The sequence below is a fragment of the Pleurodeles waltl genome, chromosome 4_1 (assembly GCF_031143425.1).
Source record: "Pleurodeles waltl isolate 20211129_DDA chromosome 4_1, aPleWal1.hap1.20221129, whole genome shotgun sequence".
NCBI lineage: Eukaryota > Metazoa > Chordata > Amphibia > Caudata > Salamandridae > Pleurodeles > Pleurodeles waltl.
This window is the reverse complement of record NC_090442.1, coordinates 369,196,449-369,223,442: the sequence shown is the minus strand read 5'-3', so window position 1 is coordinate 369,223,442 and position 26,994 is coordinate 369,196,449. Positions and strand designations below refer to the sequence as shown.

General features: G+C 42.0%; 1 protein-coding gene across 3 annotated transcripts in view; it reads right to left on the bottom strand.

The window, feature by feature from the left end:
• The window catches only part of GOLT1B (golgi transport 1B), a 121,051-nt gene that overhangs the window by 75,321 nt on the left and 18,736 nt on the right, over positions 1-26,994 (bottom strand). For all 3 annotated transcript variants that reach the window (XM_069228536.1, XM_069228537.1, XM_069228535.1), the window contains exon 3: positions 9,110-9,288. In XM_069228536.1, coding sequence (XP_069084637.1) covers positions 9,110-9,288 — 179 coding nt within the window. The remainder of the gene's footprint in view (positions 1-9,109; positions 9,289-26,994) is intronic.

The following is a 26,994-nucleotide window of genomic DNA, read 5'->3' as shown; positions in this document are numbered from 1 at the left end:
GGTCAATGGTAGCCCTTGCATGAGGGCTACTGTTAACCCTGGCTACCCACACAAGTGAGGTACCATTTTGATTGCGAGACTTGGGGGAACACTGGGTAGGAGGAAATTTGTGGCTCCTCTCAGATTCCAGAACTTTCTGTCACCGAAATTGGAGGAAAAAGTGTTTTTTGGGCCAAATTTTGAGGTTCACAAAGGATTCTGGGTAACAGAACCTGGTGAGAACCCCGCAAGTCACCCCATCTTGGATTATCCTAGGTGTCTAGTTTAAAAAAATGCGCAGGTTTGGTAGGTTTCCCTAGGTGCCGGCTGAGCTAGGGGCCAAAACATACAGCTATGAACTTTGCAAAAAACACGTCAGAATTCAATGTAAAAATGTGATGTGTCCATGTTGCTTTTTTGGGTGTTTCCTTTCGCAAACTTTAGGCCTACCCACGCAAGTGAGGTAACATTTTTATCGGGAGACTTGGGGGAACAGAGAATAGCAAGATAAGTGTTATTGCCCATTGTCTTTCTATAAAAATTTTCCTTCCAAATGTAAAACAGCGTGTAAAAAAAGACTTCTATTTGAGAAATGCCTTGTAATTCACATGCTAGTATGGGCACCCCGGAATTCAGAGATGTGCAAATAACCACTGCTTCTCAACACCTTATCTTGTGCCCATTTTGGAAATACAAAAGTTTTCTTGATGCCTATTTTTCACTCTTTATATTTCAGCAAATGAATTGCTGTATACCCGGTATAGAATGGAAACCCATTGCAAGGTGCAGCTCCTTTATTGGCTCTGGGTACCTATGGTTCTTGATGAACCTACAAGCCCTATATATCCCCGCAACCAGAAAGGTCCAGCATACGTAATGGTATACTGCTTTCAAAAATCTGACATTGCAGGAAAAAGTTAGAGTAAAATGTGGAGAAAAATGGCTGGGTTTTTTTCACCTCAATGTCAATATTTTATTTTTAATTCAGCTGTTATTTTCTGTAGGAAAACCTTGCAGGATCTACACAAATGACCCCTTGCTAAATTCAGAATTTTGTTTATTTTTCAGAAATATTTAGCTTTCCGGGATCCAGCGTTGGTTTCACACCCATTTCCGTCACTAACTGGAAGGAGACTGAAAGCACAAAAAATAGTAAAAATGGAGTATGTCTCAGTAAAATCCAAAAATTGTGTTGAAAAAATGTGTTGTTTTGATTAAAATCTGCCTGTTCCTGAAAGCTGGTGATTTTAGCACCGCAAACCCTTTGTTGATACAATTTTCAGGGAAAAAAAACACAATCCTTTTTCGGCAGCACTTTTTTCCCATTTTTCTTTTTTTAACAAATGAACTTTTTGCTGTATTTTGGCTAATTTCTTGATCTCCTTCAGGGGAACCCACAAAGTCTGGGTACCTTTAGAATCCCTGGGATGTTGAAAAAAAAAAGGACACAAATTTGGCGTGGATAGCTTATGTGGATAAAAATGTATGAAGGCCTAAGCGCGGAACTACCCCTAATAGCCAAAAAAGGGCTCAGCACTGGGGGGGTAAGGCCCAGAAGCTAAGAGGTTAACTGTGGCCCACATGCACATGGATGTATCATGACCCAAGAGGTCCACAACGGTTGCAGCCTTTCAAAAGATGATTTAGTCTCAATGTGTAAAAGTCACCCAATAAAAAAGTTCAGCTGGTGCCCTAAATGTGCAAAAAACAGCAAATCCATTGCACTGCTATACACAGACAATGAACAAAAGAAATTAATTAGCCAGGACATAGTGGAGAATAATCTCGCTGCAGCTCATGGGGGTCATTTTTAGACCTGGCCTTTTGGAAGCTTTAGTCGTCTCACTAGAATACTATTTTTTGGCTAGATTTTGTGGCTTCTGGTATGTTATTTTTCTATTCACTGTTTCACTCATTGTTTCCTCTGATGTAGCAGAAACTTTAGTACTGTCCAAGTTACAGAGATCATCTACACATAAAAGTGAATGCATTATTTTAATCAAAGTACCAATAGTCTGAATGTAGAATGATGCACTGAGAAGCTATGTTAATGTCCATTTGTCTTAGACTACTTACTGAAACCTAGGTGGCATCAAGATTAAATCACTTTTGAAGGATTAATCTGTCTTTATGCTATATTTTAGAGTCTAAACTAATAGTCTGTACTGACACAACACTGAATTTCCTATGGTAAAAATTTTAAATAAGCAAAAATTGTGAAATGCAGTACTGTGTGACACTGACAAAAAGTAATTTCATTTAAAGCTACTGTAACATGAACGCTAATGAAGATTTATTAATTCTGAATCTATCATTTGCATGTTAAAATGTGTTTTATTTGAATGTGTTAATGTGCTGTATTAACTAATTTGCCTTTGCCTAAGTGAGGCCTGCTAGGCCCTGTGTTTCACTACTGTGCAGAAAATGTCAAGTCATCTTGCTAACGTGTACCTTTCTTTCAGACTTCATTCCCATGAGAAGACTAGTTTGGTAATAGATGTCTATTGTTTTAGACATAGAGAATTGTGAGAAACGGACCTTGGATTTAGAGCACCCTGGACTGTGGACTGGCAATTTAAATATGTGTTTTAATCCTGCATGAAAGTACACGGATGGACACTGTTCTCATGACAAACCAGGAAAAGCATGAGGATGTTTCAAGTTGGAATTGCATGATCAAATTCCATTGAATGTTGTCCCTTGAACGTCAAATGAGCTGTTGCAGTGATGAATCAGCTTAACTTATGAAAGTATTGATGATCAACTGGACTCACATCAGATCCAACAGAATCTCGAAGATGAGAAGCAGAACCCTTTCTTTACTGTATCCTGAATGATGATCCCCTTGGAGAGATATCTTCTTTTCTGCCCTACCCTCTGTAAAATGCCTTGCTGAGTTTTAGATATCTTCTCCCTAGCCCTCAAAGAAGGCTCTTGATCAAGCTTCTGATATGCAGACGCTTTCTCTTTTTACCTACTTTTTTCCCCAATCTAGATAGTAACCTGCTGCCCGAGAATAACTTTTCCAAAATTATTTTTGGCTTCTTTGTTCTTTCTGTCTTTTGCTTGCATGTGTTCCGCCAGTACATATATATCCCTTGATTGGCTAAACTGTAGGGCTCCCTCGGGCCCAGCAAAATTTAACTTTGATGAATTGAACTGCCTTAATGCTTATTCAAATTCAGCAATGCTTGTTTTCCATTTATCAAGTTATCTTACTGATGTTTTATATTCTCTTTGCTGAATGCCTAGTTCTCTTAATGTTGGTCTTAATGAACTTATGTCATCGCCTTGGACATCTCTTGGCGATTCTGTATCTTTATAACCTTGTCTTGAGAATTGTCTGCATGTCTGAGCTTAGGTCTGTAATAAACCCCTTAACTTTATTTTTGAATGGAGTTTTCCGTGTATGGCCACACTGGTCATAGTGTGTAATGTAATTGGTTGGTATAGACATTTTTAAGTTTGGTTCTACCAAAAACCAAAGATCTGTTGATCTTGTTGAGCACCGACTCCTGAGAAGGATGAAAATATTCCAGCACTGCTCATCACAGAATACAGCATGGGCCAACGGGTCAGTCCACTTCTGCTCACTAAACTCTCAGGTTGTCCTGTGCCATCTGCGTTTACTTGGAATAAAGAATTCATCTTCAACCGGTCCAGGATCTTTGTCAATTTGTCCAAAGGGTCACAAAGTATATTTGGCAATGAGGATGGGAGCATAAGGTAAAGAGTAGAACATTTCCTGAACTGGAGCAAAATCAGGTATAACAATTTGCAACATGTGAGAAGTGTTGACTTTGTAGTGGGGGATGGGGTGAAAAGCACGATCTAAACAATCGCATCTGCTTTTGCAAACCCTCCAGACACCTCCGCTTGTACAGACTCCTACTTGCACAAATTCCAAGTGTACGGACAATGAGTTCTGGTGGTCGAGCCTTCTTCCAAATCAATCCAAAACCATGGAATGAGCTGCGGCTACACGTAAGAGCATCCTACTCACTAATCCTTGAATTCCGCAAGAAGCTGAAGACCTGGCTTTTCCAGTAGGCCTACTAGATCCTAGGTGTAGCTAGACTCACACCTGCTCAGTGTCAGGATACCTTCCCGGGTGATAATACACTCTACAAATCTGCATAAAATAGCAGATCTCCAGGTCTAGATAGACTTACTCAAAATTCTAAACCAAGAATATCTATTTTCCAAGTTTTTAAACAGGTTTTCAGGGTGGAGAATAGGAAATGGTGGAGAATGGCACAGTTCAGACTAGCGAAACAAAGGGTCCTAGACATGGGACAGAGAGGATTGAGGAGGTTACTTTTGGAGCATCTCTGACTGAGTTCTTAATAAGAAAGTATGTCTGGAGTACCTGCTATGAGGGGGAAGGTGGACCAGGAACTGAGGTAAATGACAACAACACCTCCTTGAATAATACACCTCTACTGGTTTCTCATCGTTTAGAGGGTATTCCTCCTGAAATGCCTCAAAGTATTACAAATGCAAACCCAATGACACTCGTTGTGAAGTTCGTATTTGCAGATCCAAGAGAAATTATTGAAAACTGAAACATCTGGATGATTTTGTATTATTTAAGGTTGTAACCAGAACATTTAGTTATTTTTCTAGATTTTTATTAGTCCTTTCATTGTCCCTAAATTAAAGTGTAACTTTACTGGTAGGTCTTTATAATTTGTGCACATTTTACATTTATTTTCTTAGGTTGTTTGACTTGGGGAGGGTGAAATGTGTGTTATGGTCTTGTACCTTTAATTCTCTGAATGTTTGTTTTCATTTGTTCTGAAATCTCGCAGTGAGTTCCACACTGAGTCAGTTATTGAATTTAGCCTAGAGCAATCACAGAAAGAGTTACAGCTGTCTGGTGTTTACTTAAAGTAAAAAATGAATCTTCAAATGGTCGAGAAACACCGTCATTTTGTACAAGGAACCGCAAAAAATCAAAGTGAAAAAAACAAGGGAACATTTGAAGGAAAACAAATCTGAGAAAATAAAATCTGCTCACACCGTCTCCAAAATTGAATGAAACGTTGACTTCTATTTAGAAGTGTATGCCAAAGGAGCCAGAGTTTCTATCAATGCTAAGACCTGCTTTACTCTTGAAAAGTCAGAGAGGATTGAAAAGGAATTTGAGACAAAATATGTTTTTAATTGGCAGAGCCCCTCCTCACTTTAAGCAAACATCATTTTTCTTTTTTTTTATGTTAAAGCTCCCGGGTGGAGACATCACGTATTAATTAGGTTCTATACAGAGGACAGGAAGCCATAAGTTAACTCCAAAGAAGAAAGAGGATTTATTACAGTGTAGGCTTCACAGTCACAGACTCTCAGCTGGTTTGATATCGCACATTTGAAGTCAATGGGTGGACTGACTGTTTCAAGCTTGATTCTGGGGAGCTGCTTTATGCTTTCAGTTTGGTGACTATCTGCAACATCTATTCTAGTATGCTGTGTAATGCTTCCAGATTGTTCTACTCTAATTTTCAGGTCTTGCTAAAAATTGAATGCAGGTGAAAGCCTCTTGTGTACCATACTAAAAGAGGGCTTAGAGTCTGTCCATTGCTTACCATTTGCCAGCTTTATTGTCACTCATTTGCTTGCTTCTTAGCGAATGGCTTGGCTTCCTGTTCTTGTGTTTGTACCTCCCCTGGAGAATAGCCTTTATACCATCCTTTTGATTGTGAAGGATTGTGAATTTCTACTGTTCATATTCAGGGAACTATTTTGCTTTTTTTTTTAGGTCTCTATGAGAGTGCATGTGTTTTCTAGCTCTCTCACTCGTGTGCTAATTCCCCCTCAAACACTCACCTCGTCCATGTGCTCCTCGTTGCTCCCTCCTTCCCGCCTACGTCTACTTTGATATCACCATGCTCTCTTTTTTTTTTTATCCCAATTACTTCTGTGAACAACAGAGGGGCACTGGTGAGGCTGAAAGGGGGCACGGCAAACTGAAAATGCTAGAGGCCCTTCTTGAACCACTGGTGGCCTTGCACACTGATATGGAAACAGGCATCGTGCACATTCATCATCACCATCCAGACTCCATGATACAGGGTAGACAGAACCTGGGCCAGTATAGGCATTGTGAACTTGAAAAAATTGAGTAGTCGAAGGTCTAGAATGGAACAGAAGTCTCTGCCATTCTTTGCCATATGGAAATATCAGGAGTAGCACCCAGTTCAGATCTCAAAAGACAGGGCCCTCTTTGTGGGTCTAATCTGCCTAAGAGAGTCCTGCAGTAAAATAGACAAATGGTCCTTCAAAAGCTGCTCTGAGGAGGGTGGGAGATGCATTGGCACAAAGGGAATGGCAGGGAATAGCCTTGTTGGACCAGCTGCAGAAGCCATCTGTTGGATGTAATTGTTTGCCACCTGCGGAGAATATGCCTGATCATGGACCTCCACACAGGGGTTGTGTGTAGTTATGGGCAAACTAAATTGGCTTGGAGTCTGCTGTTGGAAGAGCTGAAGACTGGAGTGTTCACTGTCCCTGCAGGTCCAGGGATGGTTTGTTGGATTCCTTACCCTGACCCCGAAAGAACTGGGGTGCCTGTTGCTGTAGTGAGCCTTGACACTATATAGGCAAAACAAATAGTGATTGCTGGAAACTGTCTTGTGGTTGTGGAAAGACCAAAGGAGTGCATAGTAGCTCTACATTCTTTAAGGTGCTCAGAGGCAGAGTTGGTTTTCTTGCGAAAGAGGGGAGAGCCATCAAAAGCCATATTTATTAGGCTTTACCTGATGGTGTACTTGGCTGCCTCATGGTCATCTTGATTTGTCTGCAACAAGTCCCCACCAAATTGCTTTGGGTCTACTGTTAAGATTTCAGGAAGCGAGTGTCATAAAGCATTGGCGTACCTGTCTAGGAAGCAGCTGGAATTTGCAGAATGAACAGTAATGATATGGGAAGAAACATCTTCTTACCAAATGCTTCAATTCTCTTTGACTCTCAGGCTGGAGTGGGTAGTCAGAGAAGAATTAGGGCTAACCCTGCTCATGTAGGTCTTTATTCCCATGTTCTAAGGACTAGAGCACAGCATAAGAAAAGCAGGTCACACAGCAGGACTGTGAGGACTTGCCACCTGTTTGTTAACTGGTGGACAAGAGAATAGCTTGTTCCAGGAGGGTGTCGGTTAGGGTCTTGTTGAAGGGCATTAAGGGTTTGAATAAGGACAGTCTGGACTCTAATACCTGTCAGGTGTAACATATAGGGCGTGGGTTTGACCTCAGTAGGAGGTACACGTAGAGCCAAAACATCTGACGCTCGCCTGCTCATTATGTTAAATGAAGCAGATTTCTCTGTTGAAGAGCCACAGAAGGAAACCAGCCCTATGAGACGGGAAGTCTCTAGCTCACTGGCCTCTTGTAGGTTCCTATAAAAATATTCATCATCATACTGAGGGGCAAACTCCTCCCCATCAACATCGGTAAAAGGTGGCTGGCTCTGGTCACAGTTTGATCCAAAAGGCTGATTGAGCACTGGAGGGCAGCTCCTGGTCAAAGGTACTGTTTTGTCATAATTATGTTTTGGGGATGGGGGAGTCGGAACTGAGGCGGAATGCATCATCAGAGATCACAGCTGGAAAGAACAATAGGAATGATGTCCTCCTCCAGGGCCTGTGTCAGCACTGACACAGTAGGAACTGGTGTTGACTTAGCGCCATAGCTCAACTTGAAATGGGTTAGAGCTGCAAAGACTGCGCGGAGGGCAGATCCTCCAGTAGCAACCCAACTGGAGGCCTGCGCTGATCTGTGGGGCCTGAAGGCACAGCAGAGACAGATGGTCTGGTGCCAAAGATGCAGGGCATGGCCCCTTTGAACACCTCAATCTGCAATGGCACTGCAGACGGACCCAAAAACTCAGGATACATCAGGAACAGCTGCTTGATCGGCTTCTCAGAAGGGGACTGTGTGCGAGAGAGGTAGGGCACCTTGGCTTTGTCACAATTTTTCAGAGAGAGAATGGCAAGGTTGGGACAAGCCCTGCTTGGACTTCTTGGGCTTCTTGGACTTACCCAAGAACTTGGATTGCGGCGAAGACCTGTCATGGGAACTGCACCGAGAGAGGAATGGAGATGTGTCCATGACTTTAAAAGGGGAGCGCCTTACGTGACTTCTTCCAGTGTATGGATCTCCCTCTGATTAATCAGGGCACACTCCCTGCACGATTTAGTAAAGACCTGAACCCAAAAAACGGAGACACACCTTGTCACGATCTCTCACAGACATTTGTTTGCAATCCCTACAAGGCTTACACTCTAGTTTTAAGAGGGACAGAAAGAAAGGAACTGATGTCAGTGCACTTGGGTGACGCCTGTGTGTGGTTTCAGCTGTCATTATCACTAAGACCAAGCTTTAAAATCTTCAGGATACAGACTGGCCCTGGGGACACTTTAAAGGCGAGGAATCTGAGGTTATCAGGCTTTGTCACAAAAACACACAGTAGGTGGTTCACAATTATCCAAGTGTTTCATTGCAAGAAGCGAGCAAACCAGTGTGAAATGAGAAGAAAATATAAACGTGTACCACTGTGCACAGCTTACGATGTTAAACATTCCTAACAAAACGGACACTTCTGTGGGAACAATGCAGTTTGCTGATACTTTGGAAATGACATTTTATACATTATCGAAGTCAAATGCGGTTAGCAACTTTCAGTTACATACAGCACTGCAAAGGTAATCCCCACCGTAGTTTATTACTTGTAAGCACCTAACAGAGTACTTAAGACTTTTCATAAGAAACTGACCATATTACAAAGTTATAATTAGTTTAATTTTACATCTTTATGAATGGCAATTTAACTACAAATAATTCTCCTATAAAATGCTCTATGCTATCTGCACAAAGGCCGTGCGCCCTGGTAGAAAAAGAGTTTGTTAAAGCCCTTTTTACTGTGGAACCGATGCATTTCCAATGTTGGTATGCAGACGTTTCTGCAATAGGAACAGCCTTAATTTGACTGGTACCCAAAATACATTCTCATGCAAAGAAGGCTTATCTTTAGTGGCTCGGGCTGAATTACACACAAATAATAGCTTAACGGTTTTTTTAATGGAAAAACATGCAATTGCTACATATTCTTTATTCACAAATTATTATAGAACAGGTCTTACCTGAATAGGAGAAAAAATCCATAGATTTCAAGGACCATGCCTACTAAAGGCCAACCAATTAGAACTACACATACGCCACCAAGAAAGAAGCCCGTTGCTTTCATTTTGTGTTTCTGGAAGAAAAATCTGTATGTTCTTTCCAAACCTATCACAAAGGCCAAGCCAGCCACAAACAAAACCTGGAAAAGAGGAAAAGAAGATCTTCTCTCAACGATTAAAATGTAAAGCATTTCAACAAAATCCTTAATGCATCATGAAGTGGTAAATATATAAATTCATAGTTTAGCAGTGGAAAATCGTTGTATTCGTGTAAATAAAATGCTTTCACAATAAACAAACACAGATGAGTAAGAGTACAAAAAATCACTTGCACGTGGAAAAAAATGTGGCAGTTCCCCAGTAAAAAAAGTTTTTCAAAGTTGAATGGGAATTTGGGTTTCCAAGCAAAAAACGAATGTTAGGAGCCAGTAGGGCAGTTAAATCCACCCAAAAAATCGTTAACAGGAACAAATATTTACAGACTCAAATATAGGACTAGCAATTTACGAAATGGATTTAATATACTTTAGCTATTGTCTTATGCAAGTGAACATCTGTTTAACAGTGCACTAAAGAGAGGGTCAGTAATTAAAAATGTATGTGTAAAAAAGTGCTTTGGTAAGGCAATAGCCATGATTCTGCTTGAATGTCAGAATAATTGAGGACTAGGTTGGCCGTTGTAATCGAAAACCAAGCTTCGGTTCCCATCATACGTCTGACACCAACACGGTTTTGATTGAGATGGCGTGTATAGTGGGTTGGAAGGCCTAATTTAGTCTTGGTATGCTGCAGTACCTTAGCGTCATTGGCGGATCTGCTGTATTAGTGGGAGGCCAGGTATTCTTCACGTTGCAAAACAAACAGTACTGCTTCACATTTTTCCAACATATTTAAGACTGGAATATGATTAATGCATTCATTGTGCTCACTGACACCTTGACAGTACTGTCTTAAGCTGCAAAAGCCCCTTTTTTTAGGTCAGTGGTTTCAAAGTCTGTAACACTGCACCCAACGGCGTGCTAAACAAGTATTTGCAATGGAATGGGTCTCGCGTTTGCTCGAGTTAAAGCTATAAGCGTTGTAAACGCCTAACCAGACTTTTCTTGCCACAAACTGAAAATGAAAAGTAAAAGTTTCACATAAGCAAGCCGACGACCGCCATGAGTGCGAAGCATACACACAAAAGGAAACAGAAGTAAGCTTGCAGTGAAACATATAAGCAAAAGTGCAATTATCCATGTAACCAGCAAAAGTGCAATTATCCAGTTAACCAGCAAAAGTGCAAATATCCACGTAACAGGGTTGATGTCATGCAAAGCACTCAACTACTGTCCAGCGAGATCGCCCTGCCTACGAAATAAAGAGAAAAAGTAGTGCAGAAACCGTACAAAAAACATGGCGCCTCATATGTTTTCAGTAGTTGGCCGGTGCGCTCGAGGAGGGCTTAACACCAGAAGAGGCATGATGTGTGCATGCCTTTCACTAATGAAATCAAGCTAATTTTAAAAGGCAAGCCTACAAACCACCCAAATTGATGGGCATGACATGGGCATGGGTAAAAGCCCACAGAGATATTACAACAGGGACTAAGCGCTTTTGCGCCCTCAGCCCTAAAAATAATCTGGTCCTCCAGAATGATAAACATATTTTCTCATTATTATTTTGTATCACTGCTAGATTTTATTTTATTTAGATGTATAAACACTATTGTTAAATGCAGGAATCCTTTGAAAAATGCAATTAAAAATGTAATCAAATATATGATTCCCAGCATGTTAGTGATTCCCTATAAGTGAAAAGGGTTCAGGGACTTCGAGGGCTATTTGAAGTCCTCCATTCCCTCCCCTCTTTGCCAGCTTAGCCCCCTACTCCAAGCCACTACATGAAGAATAAAAGCATCGGCAAAGCCAATAAGTCGAGTGTTGGCCGCTTTTGGAGTGGTCAATGCTGGTTTTATTTTGTAATGGTTTTGCAAAACGTTATTATTGGGGAATCTGCCAGATAATCAAGCTAAAAAAAAAAAAAAATGACTCAAGGCAAAAATATTTTTTTGGGTCTCTAAAAACACAAATTACAACATTAGCCTCCCCCCCAACACCTAAAGAGAGTACATTGTGTATGGATGTACTCCTTGTGAAAGGGCTAAAAGCCATCAATCACACTGAAGTTAGCCAATGGCTGAGGTGGGCTGACTCCATGCCCGTGTTGTATATTGTAGTGGACAGAAGAAAAATGTGAATGCAATGACAGACCAATGGATGAAGAGGGATGACTGACATCCTTTTAAGTATTATTCTAGTAAAATCAAAACATCTTGGCTAAATCATAACTGAAGGACATCACTCATACCCCATTATAGAGTGGCTCACTGCTGCTCTGTTTTCATTCATTAAAATACAGTCACCTTAAGCATGAGGTTTGTCTTTGTTCCCATTTGTATGATAAATGCTTCTCTTGGCCAGAGACTGAAGCTCCCTCTTACCCCCAGAGATTAATTCATCCCATCCCCTGACCCCCTCTGAGCAGGCCCTCCACAGTTTGAGGATCTCTGGTTTAGATAGAAGCTGTACATGTGCAGGCCAACAACATTGGCTTAAGCAAAAAGTAAAAATGTGCAAAATCTCTTAATTCTATATCTCGTTCCAGCATCTATAGAGCATGCCAGCAACTGCTCTGTTGCCCGACTGCACGCCTTGCCATTTCCAGTGCAGCAGCAATGGGAGTGGGGAGGCAAAAGTGCAACTACTGCTGCAGTTTGAATTTGCCACAAAATAAGGAACAAGCATTTGCAATGCAATAGGTCTTGCATTAGCGAGAGTTAGAGCTATTGGCGTTGTAAATGATAACCTCTCAATTGGGACCTTATGAATATTTAGCCATGCAGCACATTAAACCTCTTTCAGAAGTAAACTGTGTTTGTGCATTCCTTCATACAATTGGCATTAGACTGTAATAGTCTGAACAGCCCCTACAGAGCACCACAGTAAAAATAGCATTTGGAAGAAAAATTATCAGGTAAACATATATTCAGTCCCTAGAGTGCATAACCACATAAAAATGAATGATAAAGAATACTGAAGTGTAATCACATAATCAGCCCCTTGAGGGCATAGTGTATTATCCATTTTCAGCCCTAGCAGGCCTTTTAAATATCAGTTAATTGTGGAGTCAATGGCACAAGGATGCAGTGCCGCAGGTCGTTACCAGATGTCCCTGTAGGAAACTTCTCAAGAACTGGTTGTTCGGGCAGTAGCAGCAGCTACCTCCCCATACCCCCCTGACCTTCCCTATCCCCTCTCCCCTTCCCCAGCACCTTGAGACCCTCATGGGCAAGATGTCCCTGTCAAGCCAACTGAGTTAGTAGTGCCTTGGAGCAATTATCATCCAGAAAGTGCACATCATTCTGAATGCCCTAGGACCATCACAGACTGAGTTATGGCCAAAAATGTGTTGTAAAAGGAATGCCTGCAAAGCAATACATTAAACCTTTTAAGCATTATGGGGTGCGTGATTTAACAGTGCCTTGGAGCTATTAACAACCTTCAGCCCTTTGAGAGCATAGCACCTTACACATTTGCAGGGCAAGCAGAGCGGTCAGAAAGCCCTTCTAACACAAACTCCTCTCAGCTGTAAAAACAAAGGTTTTATCTACCAAAGAATTTAAATACGCATTGAATGATGGAAGAGGTTAAGATTTTTCGCCCCCCTCTCACCTAGTGTGAACCACAAAATGGCCTGAACAGAAAGAGTGCATCGTTATGAATATATTGGTGATGGTCCCATTGCCCTAGAACCACCACAGGCTGAAGTACGGGCAAAACTGTGTTGTAAAACAAATGTTTGCAAAGCATTATGGGGTGAGTTTCTGTGAACATATTAAACATTTATCAGAAATAAACTGTGTTTGAGCATAAGCAGAAGGGGCAATATCATTGGTGATGGCTAGATGTCTCTGTTGAGCCAACTAAGTTAGTACTACCTTGGAGCAATTATCACCCTTCGAGAGCATAGCACATTACACAGTTGCAGGGCTGTCAGATTACTATTACAAACAAGGCCCTTTTAACACAAACTCCTCTCAGCTGTAAAAAAAAATGTTTTACCTACAAGAGAATTTAAATAAATGGTGGAAAAGGTTATGAATTTTGGGCCCCCTCTCACCTAGTGTGACCCACGAGATTGCCTGAACAGAAAAGGCACATCGTTCTGAAGGTTTTGGGGGTGGTCCCACTCACCTAGGACCACCACAGGCTGAATTATGGGTAAAAATGTGTTGTAAAATAAATGCCTGCAAAGTATTATGGGGTGAGTTTCCCCAAGTGCAGTGAATATTGTAGTATCGGCTCTCCTGAAGTCCTAGGTTGATTTCATGCAACAGGCCTTCCAGACAGCACATGCACACTAGGCTCGACCTAAAAGGGAGGGGAGAGTGGAGACGTGGACACATGTCACTAAAAGATTCAGCACAATAAACTACCATTGTGTGTGTAGTAAATTATGGTGAGGCAATATGTTGACAATAATTGATGGACGAGCAGTTCTCATGTCATCATCATGGCTCTCAAAAGTAGTGCTCCTTTGTCTGTTGTACATTTGTGCACAACAGTTCGAGGTGACAAGTGGTAATTAATGCCCTCTGCCGGGCATTGTTACCGCCAGAGAATTCTGAGGTTTCAAAAAATGCCCTCACCGACAATTATTGCCTACACACCCGAGCTTCCCCAACTCCTCCCCGATTTGCATGTGTAGGAGCTCAATCAATCTTTGCACAATTTTATTTTATAACACTTCATCTAAGTTGATCCTTTCATTGGTTGCTGCTTTGTCTGCCTCATGTCTTCTGTTTCTCATTTTTAGGTTTGACAAGCAAGTCCATCTGTCTTCAAGTCATACTGTTATCAATACTTTAATATATACATTGATTGGGCGTTGGCTCCATCCCAGAGGTGCTCAACTCATGCTATCGGCTATTTGGTATATCATTTCACTTAGTAAGAGCTTGCATTTCAAAGTATGAGGACCTTTTTACCACCTAAAAAGATAACCCATTTACAGTATTCAATTCTTAATGTTATGCATTGTCAGATTGTATTTATTTAATAGAAAAGAATGATTGATTTAAATACCGTATCTTTTAGTTAGCTTAATCAGGCCAGCTTGCATTGACATTCATTTTAAAGTGACAGAAAGAAAATATGATTTTAAATTACATGAAATGTTTCCTTTGTGCAGTGTTTGTCTTATAAGCAATATATAATGAATTTCATGGGATATCTTATCCCAAAAGCTGAAATATATTGTTGCGCGTTTCTTGAGAAGGAAGCTATTTGCACATTTTTCTGGTATCTGCAACAAAGTCAAGGCTCTATGCTCGTCTCTGGTTTAAGCAGTTGTACAGTGTACTGTTTATATAACTGATGCACAAGGGTAATGTTATTTCCTACATTTCCTATAAAAGCCTCATTATATTTATGCATGTATGTAGGTTTTCCTAAATGCTTCTTGTTTGATGTGTGATATCTTCCTAGAACCCTATTGGTTAAGGTGAAAGATACTTTTTTTTTTAAAGAAACATTTTATAAGCATTTCGCCAATAATACAACTTTAGTAACAGTTATGTCACAGGTAAAGCAAGTATGTCTAATCAGAGGAAATCCAAAACGGTACAGTAATATGCCTTAATCGCCATCCACAATGATACAGAGGAAAAAATAATTTGGTTAGTTCATGAAAAGTTCAGAGGAAATAGAGGGTCTCCACAGGTACAGTTTCAATCCCCTTCAGTGTCACTAGCCCCGCCGAGGCAGAGGCTACACTAGTACCCCCAGGTTGTGGAAAGCCAGTCATTAAATCTGCCCATGCCCCTAGAACCACCTCAGCCCTGTCATCTTGCACATGAAAGATACATAATTAGTACAGCCCAACGAAGTCAGATCATATGTAGAGTGTGCAGTTTTCACTGCCTGAAACTTCAATAAAAAATGCGCCCTTTTTGGGATGTGTGCTATACTTTTCTGGCCTTATGAATTGTGCAGACTCAACGCTGGTATGTCTGTTGGTTTATACTTAGACTTTTCTAAGCAGATTTATGGTGGCTTTTTCTGAACTATACTTTGGCTCTGGCTATTTAGTTGCTGAGACAGATCCAACAGCCAAATGTTTGCTCCTTGGCAACTTATTTGTAAAGACCTTGGCAGATTTGTCACAACCTTTAGGGACCCCGAAAAGATGCAACTCTTTCTCAAGAAAGTTTTCCAGCTCTGCTTTTTTGGGAGGTTTGGGCGTTACAGATGAACTTTGTCAGGTCCCCATGGGGGATTTTCCTATAACAGACTGTTGGAAAATTGTCCTCTCTGAAGGGTTACCCCAAACTTTTTTGCCTTCCTCCATCTCTTTTTCTGACCTCATTTTTGTTGGCTTTAGGACTCTGGGCACTTTACCACTACTAACTAGTGCTAAAGTGCATGTGCTCTCTTCCTAAAACATGGTAACATTGGTTCATATCCAATTGGTATATTTAATTTACCTGTAAGTCCCTAGTAAAGTGCACTCTTTGTGGCCAGGGCCTGTAAATTAAATGCTTCTAGTGGGCCTGCAGCACTGATTGCGCCACCCATATAAGTAGCCCCTTAACCATGTCCCATGTCTCAATCCTGCCACTGCAAGGCCTGTGTGTGCAGTTTCACTGCCACTTCGACTTGGCATTCAAAACTACTTGGAAAGCCTTAAGCTTCTCTGTTTCTACATAGAGGTCACCCATTAGGTAGGCCCTTAGTAACCCATAGGGCAGGGTGCTATGTAAGTAAAAGGCATGACATGTACCTATGTGTTTTACATGCCCTGGTAGTGAAAAACGCACAAATTAATTTTCCCACTCCTGTGTGGCCTGCTCCTCTCAGACTAGCGTTAGAAATGTCTTCATATACTTTTAAGTGGTGGACTCTGATCTGGAAGGAGTAGCCCTGTCATGTTTAGTATTGCCAGAATGGTAATAGAAAATCCAGCTTACTGGTGAAGTTGGATTTAATATTACTATGTTAGAAAATGCCGCTTTTAGAAAGTGGGTATGTCTCTGCACTTACTGCCATCTCAGCCTTACAGCCCTGTCGCCAATCCACGTCTGGTCTGTGCTGGTTGATAGCTCCCTTGTGCATTCCACCCAGACAGCCATAAACACAGGACACTCAGTCACATCAGCATTCATCTGCATACTGAATGGGTCTCTCTGGGCAGGAAGGGTGGCTCTCTCTTACACTTCAAAGGACAGTGGCCTGCGTCACACAACGGACTGATAACTCCTCACAGAGATACTGGCAGACAGGACTGGGCTAAAAGGGGAACTTCACTCTTTGAAGTTTCCCCCACTTCAAAGGCATTTTGGGGTTTATAAACTGGGTCTCTGATCCCACCAAATCAGTCACTTCTGGATCTACATCTTGACTCTGTCAGAGGGACTGCCTGGCTGCCCAAAAGACTCACCTTGACAGCTTTGCTGAGAAGGACTGCTCCCCTGATTGTTGCCCTGCTGCCTGCTGGTCTCTGACTCTGCTGGAAGCACTCTGCCTTCCCCTCAAGTGCTATCCAAGGGCTTGGCTTGAGCTTGCCTCCTGTACTGAAGTCTCAGGGCCACAAAGAGTTCACCCCTGATAAGAAAGTCCCTGTGCGATGGAAAATCGATGCAACGCCTGCTGAAATCAACGAGCGCCTGCCTTGCAGTGGAAAAATCAGTGCATCACCTAACAGCTGGAAATTGTGTTCAGTTGGAGGCAAATGTTCCTTCAGAATAAGCATGGGAATCTGAATCATGCATTTCTGGCAACCCTGATGATACAGAGATTCATCTTTCAAGGTATGAGGCAGAAAGCCGATTTGGATCTGATTTGAGGAGCACAACCCTGGTTCCTAGTTCTTCCGGAGATGTCTTGCCACCTTCAGTTCTTGCTACATGTCTTCCTGAAACCTGAGCGCGCGTTGATCTTTCATATCCTCTGATTCTTTTAGGGCAGCACACTGTCATGGCCTGGAGGGTTTCAGTGTGGACACCGGTGAATGCCAGGAATTTTGCAGCAAGCTGAGTTTTACACCAAACAGGCTTGGTCATTCTGTACCCACACGCGATAGTCTTCTGCTTGGAAGAAATGGGCATGTTGGTGCAACGAACAGCATGTGGATCGATTGGGGGTGGAAATGAACCTGGTAGTAAATTTTTTTGTCACATTAGACCATGGGTGGGCTGGCTTACAGGTCAGAACATAACTTTAGGTCTGATGTATCAGCATAATCCAATGGAAGGTAAGCCTGTGGGAGATCATCCTCCAGTATGTACATTGATGAAGAGAATTAGACTCTGTAATCCTCTCACACCCACATACCATATATTATGGCATGTCACTGAGGTGTTAAGGTTACTTGAGAGGTGACCGAACAATAGTGATTTCATCAGGGAACAAATGTTTGTGAAATGTACAATGTTAATGCTTTTCATTTCTTGTGAAGGGTTTCTAAGGTGCATGATCTTGATTTGGCAGGTAGAGTATTTTCTCCAGACGGAGGTCATTTAATATTTCTAAATGCACGAATACACATTTGTGATGCATCTGTTACCCAGCTTTTCCTAACAATCATAAGTTGTGTGTGGTACCATATTTAAATAGTGCTTTCAAGAGTTAATTTTATGGGACAATTATTCACTGCCCTACAGAAACCTCATAGACCGGCAAACCTGGCCAGGTGGCTTTGATGGATTTTATCCAAAGGTGAGATTGAGGGTTTCAAATTTGGGGCACTTTCAGTGAGAAGTGCTATGGCAGGAAAAGCTTATTCTTTGGGTTCTAAAATGCACTAAGTACTGTCCTTAAGCACATGACCATAGGAGTAGAGAGTCACAGCAGATTCAGGGTTACTCAGTAAGATGGTGTGAGCTAGAACCTCAGAACTCTGCAAAGCACAAAATAACAATCAATGGCCGGACAGTGCTTTTGCATTAAAAAATAAAAATAAACTAAATTCACATACAACTAAATATTACGCACATTACAAACGAACACAATGAAAACTAAACCTCTCCAGCCCTTCCTGTACTAGAGATTTATATAAGGCCTCTTTCAGTCTGAAACCCCTTTCTAAGACGTTGGTCACAGTGGGAAAAAACCATTTCCTAGTACACATGATAGTTAAAAATTATAGAACTTACTGTGTCTAAGGGACTACACATGCAAAGCCCTTTCCTGTTGTACCTGACAGGCTTTTAGGTGTGAGCAATGGAGCGTGTTCATAAGAGAGCTAACATCACTTGTGCACACGTGGGTGCCCCCATGAGGAAGAGATTAAAAGGGCAGAGACAAAGTTGTTCTCTCAATACTGCTTTTTAGCTTTTGTGCAACTATATAAGCTGACGACTACACCGAAAAAGTACAATAAGAAGTAGTACAAAGAAAAAGAGAGAGCACACACTTCAGGCACTGGTTCTCATGTTTATCAGGTTCCTGGCATTTCACTGATGGTTACATTATCCCACTTGTATTCCTAGTAGGTTTCGCTACGGAGGCATCAAACAACCATTCTGTTAGCCAGCAGATGCGACGTGACGTATGGCTTGTAACTATTTTGAAAACCAGTGTTATTTACTTTACTTGCACTACATTCAATTACTGATTTATGGACATGTTGTTTAGACATTGAATGCTGTTTGTATGCCGTATACTATGAAAAAAAACACAATTTTAACTGATTAACTGCTCATGTGCATTATTTTATTAGGGCTCAGACACAGACTGCTCCAGCTGTCTGTTGCAGACCTACTGTTTCCAATACAAAGATGTACTTAGAATGTACGCTGGGCCTGCTCCTTGCTCGTAATTCACTTTATTTTCTATCGCGGGTCTCCACTCCAGAGTCAATGGTTTTCCTACTAAATTCTTGATTTATACTGCTAAGGAACACCTCAGTCTTCGGTTTTTGATTGGATGAGCTGGATCCTTCCATTTCTTATTTGAACGGACTTTTTCTTTCCATTTCAGTACTTCATGGGAGTGCATGTGTTTCCATGTTTACCCTGACATTGTTTATCTCCCTGCCTGCCCCCTCCCCAGCCTAGCTTTCCCCGTCCTCTTTTCACTACTGAGAGCTGCCAACACTCTATTCTATGCTGTACCTTCCCACCTCCCATCCGGTGTCCCACCATCCCGCTTCCCTATTTTCAATTTGTTATCAATTTACTTATTTCTTTTTCAGAGGGCTACCTAGCTGGAAAGAGCTACCTAATAGCTCACTAACATTTTCGCACTCACATTTTAACTTTTCCCAAAATAAACATCAGCCATATAGGAACACATAAGTACCATTTGGCAGCAATCACAGAATACCTTCACTTTAACAGAAAACCCAAGTCCAAGATGGCTATCGATGCACCCACAGACTTGTACCTTGGTCAAGATGCATGCATCCTGATGCTCTAGGGGCATTTTATCATTTGCTAAAGACATTGCAAACAAGCACTGGCAAATTCATTAGCACAATCTTTTACAGCACAGACCAAATGGCCTTGCCATTGCCTATTCTTTTTACTGAAAAAGGCATGCATGTACATACATTTGTTAAAGATGCAACGAAAATGCTAGCCTCTGCCCAAATTGTTACTAAACAACTAATATAATTCTACTGCTGTCAAAAAAACAACACCAAATACATATTCCTAACAACCACCATAATAATTTGTTTTGTACAGACACAAACAGAATGCACTTTTTGCTGACACGAACCTTTTTTAATTATATTTAGTATTCCATACTTCAATATTTTCGCACCATTATCTTAATAAAGTGTTGCCATCCTATTACAACAAACACTCTTCTACTACTACTTCATGCAGCTTAAATATATACTGCCTGCAAACTGTGAAAAATCCCTCTTTTCCTACTATACGTACACGTTTGCCCTGTTCTCATAATGTATGTCCAAAGGCCTTGAAAATTGAAAATTTCACCCCTCTGCAAATCCAGGACAGATTACTGACCCACGTATTAGATTAGTAGAGATGAACTTGTGACATCAACACATACTGTGTTTGGGCACAGAATAATTATAACATCAATACTAAGGACTAAACCAATAAGCAAGTTGACGTCAATAGGTATTCACAATCCTCACATTCAACATGTTTGACACTTTTTACATCCAGTCGTAACTTACTAAGGTGTAGTACATCTTTCTAGTGAATTATGACCAGCAAGGGACACACGCAAGAGACAGATTGTTTTTTTATTTTCCACATGACTTTGTTTAAATTGGTACTGCAATACCTGCAATTTAATACTATGTATTACGATAAAAAAATAGTTTGAGAGGCCCAACCACATTATTCTACGATTGCAAAATAAAAGTGTTACTACAGCTTGAAAACAATATTTACTGAACAGGGTTTAAAAATGAATGGTATACTCTATGCTTCACACATAAGATATATAACCCACACAGCAACCAAACCTTAACACAGTAGCCGACTAGACTTGGAGTGAAAAATAAAAACAGCCCATCAGACTTCAAAACATGTAAACATCTTTTCATAGCTCTATCTGTGTGACAGTTTTCAAAAAATACTGAAAAGCAAAAATAACATCTTGAGAATACATCCCTCTAATTTAGATCCATTGCCACCAAACGTGCTAAAATAGTATCTTGAAAATATTGCCTGTAAAATCCTGCAACCCTGAGCTGAAACCCAATACAATTAAACATAACAAACAATATCTGCGTCCACACTATCTCAACAAAGACGTCTACCCTTTGTCTTAGACATATCCACTGATAAAAGATTGAGTCTGCCAGAACGGATTAATTCATGCTAGCATTCACAAGAATGCAATCACAACTATCTTTCAAGTAGGTTACTTATAATGTGAAAACACCTAGGGGGTGATTTTAACCTTGGCGGACGGCGGAGACCGTCCGCCAAGGTACCGCCGCCAAATGACCGCACCGCGGTCAAAAGACCGCGGCGGCCATTCAAACATTTCTTCTGGGCCGGCGGGCGCTCTCCAAAAGAGCGCCCGCCGGCCCAGAGGAAATGCCCCTGCAACGAGGACGCCGGCTCAGAATTGAGCCGGCGTAGTTGCAGGGGTGCGACGGGTGCAGTTGCACCCGTCGCGTATTTCAGTGTCTGCAAAGCAGACACTGAAATACTTAGTGCCCATGCCATTGGCATGGGCACTGCAGGGGCCCCCAGGGGCCCCGCGGCACCCCCTACCGCCATCCTGTTCATGGCGGGTTTCCCGTCATGAACAGGATGGCGGTAGGGGGTGTCTGAATCCTCATGGCGGCGGAGCGCGCTCCGCCGCCATGGAGGATTCACTGGGGCAGCGGTAAACCGGCGGGAGACCGCCGGTTTACCCTTTCTGACCGCGGCTGAACCGCCACGGTCAGAATGCCCTCGGGAGCACCGCCAGCCTGTTGGCGGTGCTCCCGTGGTCGGTGACCCTGGCGGTCACCGGCCGCCAGGGTCAGAATGACCCCCTTAATGTCTCTCAAAAAGAGAGATTATGAATATCCTAAAGAACTATTTACCCATAACATACTCTGCAATCTTGTTTACTACTCATTGTTAAACCTAATGATTGTATACCCTGTATAGCTCCCAAAATGACCCCCAGAGACTGGTTTACTTTCAAACTGAACAACTATTTCAGGTGTCTGAGGGGCAACCCCTTCAGACATTTACTTTCTCCTGTGATCAGGGATTCTCAACAGATATTAGGACTTTTCTTTAAAATTCCTCCTGTTAAAATGATAGCAAATCTAACCAATCTACTAAGAGCAAGTATCTCTCACACATTTCAGTTAAGCTCCAGCCATGCTGCTCATTACATAGAATTCAGAGGAACACCCAGTGAATACCTAGCAATTACTCTTTAAAAAACTGATCAACCATTACCCTCATCTACAGCAAGCTGTTCCGCCCATAAAGTTCAAAGGAAAGGTTTTACTCTTAAAGGCAAGCAAGAGTGGTAGTATTGATGGGCCATCATACATTTGATCAAATCCATGAAGACCTCCCATAGCTGAAACTTAATAATATCTAAAAAGAACGATCTAGTTCAATTTTGAATTTTAACTTATTTACAGATATTTTTAAGATACTGCCTGTTCCACTTTGAAGCCAGATAGCGAACACGTTTTAGTTGGTATTCGCAAATGAAAAATCGAGCCTTTTGCCTTATTCACATTTAATATTAGTATATTCTCTTTTCAGTAACAATGGATATCATCCAATTTCCTAGTAATCCAAATTGTTGCCATAAAGCCACCACGAAATATGGACTATTTTAATTTTAGGGGATACGAATTTATGCTCATGAAGAGTCTTGGTCAGGCCCTGACAAACGTAACCAAAACAGCCCTGCCTCAGATAAAAAAACACTGTAACATCTAGTACCACTAGTGCCCAATAATGATCATATATTGCTAGTATAATATGCAAAGACTGAAAGGGATATTCAGTTTGTGACGTTTCAAGTAGGAAACGTAGCAGCAGAAAGGCATACAGGAGTTCTAAGCTCCACTCTAGATGGAATGCGTCTTAGAGAGAGAGCAGTCTTGGGAAGCCAACATGTACAAATGCTCACACTGTGCATTCTTGGCAGTGGCAGAAAGATCGAGCTAAGTTCCTCTCCATTTGTGGAAGAGACCCTGCTTCACCTATGGGTGTAGCTGCCATTCGTGTCCCCCTAGGCATCGTGGCTGAGTTTGGCTGCCCTTGTGTTCAAAGATCCTGCCAGTAGTGTGCCTGCAGGAAAATCCCCTGATGCTCCCTGACATACCACCTCACCCAGTCTGTTGCAGTACAACATGGCGGTGATGTTGTCTGAATGCAACTGCACTAGCCTCCCTATTATGAATAGTAAGAAAGCTTTCAACGCCTAATGGATGGCTCGCAGCTCCAGTAAACTGATGTGGAACTGAGCATCTGCCGTAGACCAGATGCCTCAATTCTATACCTCTCCCACATGGTGCTGCATCTGTACCAGTTTTAGGTTTGGGTGGGACAAGCAGAGGGGTTTGCTACTGACCAGTCGTGATACAGCTGCCACCATTGCAGGTCTTATGCAGTGTACTCTGAAATCTGTACATATAAAACAGATCCTTGTGACGCTGTGGCCACAGGGACTTTAGATCCCACTGCAGAGCCCGCAAATGCATCTAGAGTTCTTCACAAGCAGGTAGATAGCAGCTCTAGGATCTTAAGTCATCATCACTGTAATGCAGGACAGAGGCTGAAACGACAAGATCAGAGCACAAATGTCCTGGAACTCTCCAGTCCAGGGGTTTGGGGGCCAGGGGTGGAATAGGGGTTGCCCCACTATGAACCGCGGGTACCACCTGTGAGACTGTAGGATGAAGAAGTGGAAAAATGCATCCTGCAGGTCCAAAGCTTTCATCTAGTCTCTAGGGTAGACAAGACCTGGGCCAGGATGAGCATATTGAACGTGTCCTTCCATACAAAGGTATCAAGAAGACAAAGGTCTAAAATGCGAAGGACTCCTTGCTTCTTCCGCACTAGAAAGATACCAGCACCTCTCTTTGTGGCTTCACTGTTAATGCCAGCACCAACTGTACGGCTTCTTTGGTCAGCAGTGCCGGCACTTCCTGCTATAAGACAGACAGATATTCCTGTCAGCTGTCCTGAGGGTGGTATAATGCAAAATGTGATGGAATTAAATTGAGAGCATAATTCCGATGGACAATTTACAGGACCCACTTGTCTGCTGTGACTGCCTGGAATAAAATGCCGGATCCTACCTCCAACAGCGTGGCTGTGTGGCCAGAAGAATACACTAAAGTGTTTTTGCGGCAGTGGCAGCAGAAGAGGTGGGAGTCTGGGGTGCACCCTGCACCTGTTGTCCACACTGTCAGGGAGGTCCATGGACTTGCACTTCTTGTGTTTCTTCTATAACAGAAGACTTTGTCCATGATGATGGCTTGCTGTGAGAACAGAAGCGGGATTGGGTCCTTCCTTTTGACCTCAACGGGCAAAGAGTCTTCTAGTGTATGACTACGTACAACTTTGCTTCTCAGTCCTGGATAGCCTTCGGGTTCATTTGGGAGCACCTGTTGCAGGCACTAGAGTTGTGAAGCGACCCCAAGCAGCAAAGACATTTCTAGTGGGGAATGTGCCATGGACATCTGTTTGCAACAATCCCTGCTAAGTTTAAACTCTGTAGTTTTGGGAGGTGACGTTTTCACTTGCACACTGGGTATAAACACATTTTTGGTGAGAAATGAATTGTGTAAAAAATGTGGGATAGCTCCAGAAACACGTCTTGTGGCGCTAAAAGAAAGGAATTGACGTCAGCGTGCATGGATGGTGCTTATATGCAGCTGGCTGTGCATGGCACTTCAGAAGCGGAAAGAGTGAAATTGTACGATGTCACCTACAGGAGTGCAGGGGGACTGTTTGAACATTTCCTGATCCAGTCTGGGGAGTATTAACATGGTGAGGAATCTGTGGCTAGAAATATCTATCAGAAATGTGGACCAATTTAGCCAGTACAGGAGAGAAGGAAACAACACATCGTTATCAGCAGAAAAGGAGGTGATTTTCAGAGAGGAGAGTATGGCTCAATGCCCCTTTCCTTTTTCAAATGAGATTTCAAAAGAGAAATGTGAGTGGGGTGCAGATTAGGGGCAAAATGTCCGATTCTCCTATCTGCTCCTGGGAAGGGGGTGGGCAAAAGTACTCTAATGCCCCTTCTGGGATGGGGGTATTGCCCAATACCAGTGTAAATCTCACTCATTACTTTGATTACTTTGATGCTATGGAGAAATCCCTGGTGTAGAGTGGCCCTTCAGTCTCTTTGTGGCATATTGTGGGTAAGCAATCTCAACCCACTGTAGAGGGACAGAAAGACTGGGTGGGGATAAGGCGCAATGTCTGGGTGAGCCACGTCTCCCCGCTTTTTGTGGGCCTATTTTGTCTGTAGCGCAAGTGTAGTATCTGTTCGTATGGGTGGGAGGGGGAACAGAAATACTGTTCGGCCTGTTTCAGGATGGGGGTTCTGCCTGATACCTGAGAGGACTACCCGGCTATCTAATGGGCTTTATGCTCCCCCACTTACCTCTAGTGGGCAGATTTGAGATCAATCCACTCAAATTCACCCGCAAAAGACGGTTTTGCCATTTTAGGGGTGGAGGCTTAGCCTGATGCCTTGATTCATATTTTTTTCATTGATGTTTAATGATCTTTCTGACCTCCTGTGAAAATTACGGGGTTAAAACCCCTATATTTGCCTTAAGGATGCACAAAGGAAGATGTTGATCATTTGGGGCATGTTGGGGGCTCAGCCAGGTGGGTGGGAGTGCTAAGCATTCCCTTTGTTGGCTAAAATACCTCAATGGGGACTACTGGGGTTTATGCCCCTCTTGAGGCAGGGTGGAGGTAAAAACCTCCTATCTGCCCCCAGGGGAGAGAGGGGACAGAAAGACTGTTGTGGCCAGAGAGAGGTGGGAGCACTAGCCCATTGCCAGAAGGCCCGTTCTGGCGAGTGGACAAATAACAGTTATTCTGTTATTTGCAAATAAGCAAAAAAGATGACTTAGCTCTGCATTTAAGGACAGAGGTTTCTTCTTACATTTACTTTTCTCTTTCTGACAACAAAGTTAGAGGATTTTGCAAAGTGAATTGTCTGACAATTGTGCTGCACAACACGTGTGGAATGAAAGGCTGTAAGATGTCAGACCTATTTTCTAATATACTATTTAAATAGCTAATACGTAAACTGCACAAACATTTTTAAAATATATTTCAGTAGTTATGAAAGCACATTATTGCAATTCTGTAAGGTGAAAAAAGATTTTTATAGGATGAAAACAAATCTGAACCCTTTATCTGGTGAAGTGCAAATGATAAACATTTTTGTTGAAACCCAATTTCCAAACATTGTTTATGCACTATATAGTTTTATTAGTAGAACTACATGTTAGCGGTAAAGTCTGTGGCCATTTCATTAGGAAATGTGCTCTCTGTAAATTACAGTGCACTACTGCATCATGCTTTAGCGATATATTTAATAAAAGTGAGTTTTTAGGCTTGATGACAATGCTATTCGTGAACTAAGATGCAAGTCAGGGATCATGTGTCCCCTATAGGTGGCCAGACTCTTATTATACATGGAGCAAATGTTTAGCGTAAGAAATCAAAATAAGAGTTGTTTGTACAGCAGAAAAGCTTAACTTGCTAATTTGAAAGTGCTCTCATATGATAGTGAAGAAAAAGGTGACTCCATAAAATAAAATATATGCCTAGGATCACATAAATTGAGACCTGTAGATGGCTCAAGTGCATTCCTGTTAGGTTGAGTAGATTATTCAAGTTACTAGACCTGCAAGTCTAATAACATTTTTATGATTTTTTTTAGGCCTGCGTTTATTGTCAGGAAGCTCTGGACACTGTAGCCTCTGTAGACATTAGAGGACAGATAGCTCTGTTCATTAATGATGCCCTACACAGGAGTCGCATCACTATCTTCCCCATGCATGGACCCAGATCCTGCATTGACGGTGAGATCACTAACACATGAGAAAAGAAGTGGGTTCCAATCTTTCGGAGGGAGTAGTGATAGGGGAGCAGTTTAAGTTTTACAGTTGCTTGAAAGCAAAATAGAAACTAAATCCAATAGTTCTGACATTGGTTGCCAAGCCTATGGCTTTTTCAAATGCTGTTTTTTTTTTTTTGCTTGGTAGGGGTCCGGCACTTCCTCCAAAATAAACAGTGGATAAAGGCACATTTTTTTTTTGGATCTTACAAAGCATACTTATCCATAGAATTCCCTGGCAATGAAGGTGGCTACTTTGTG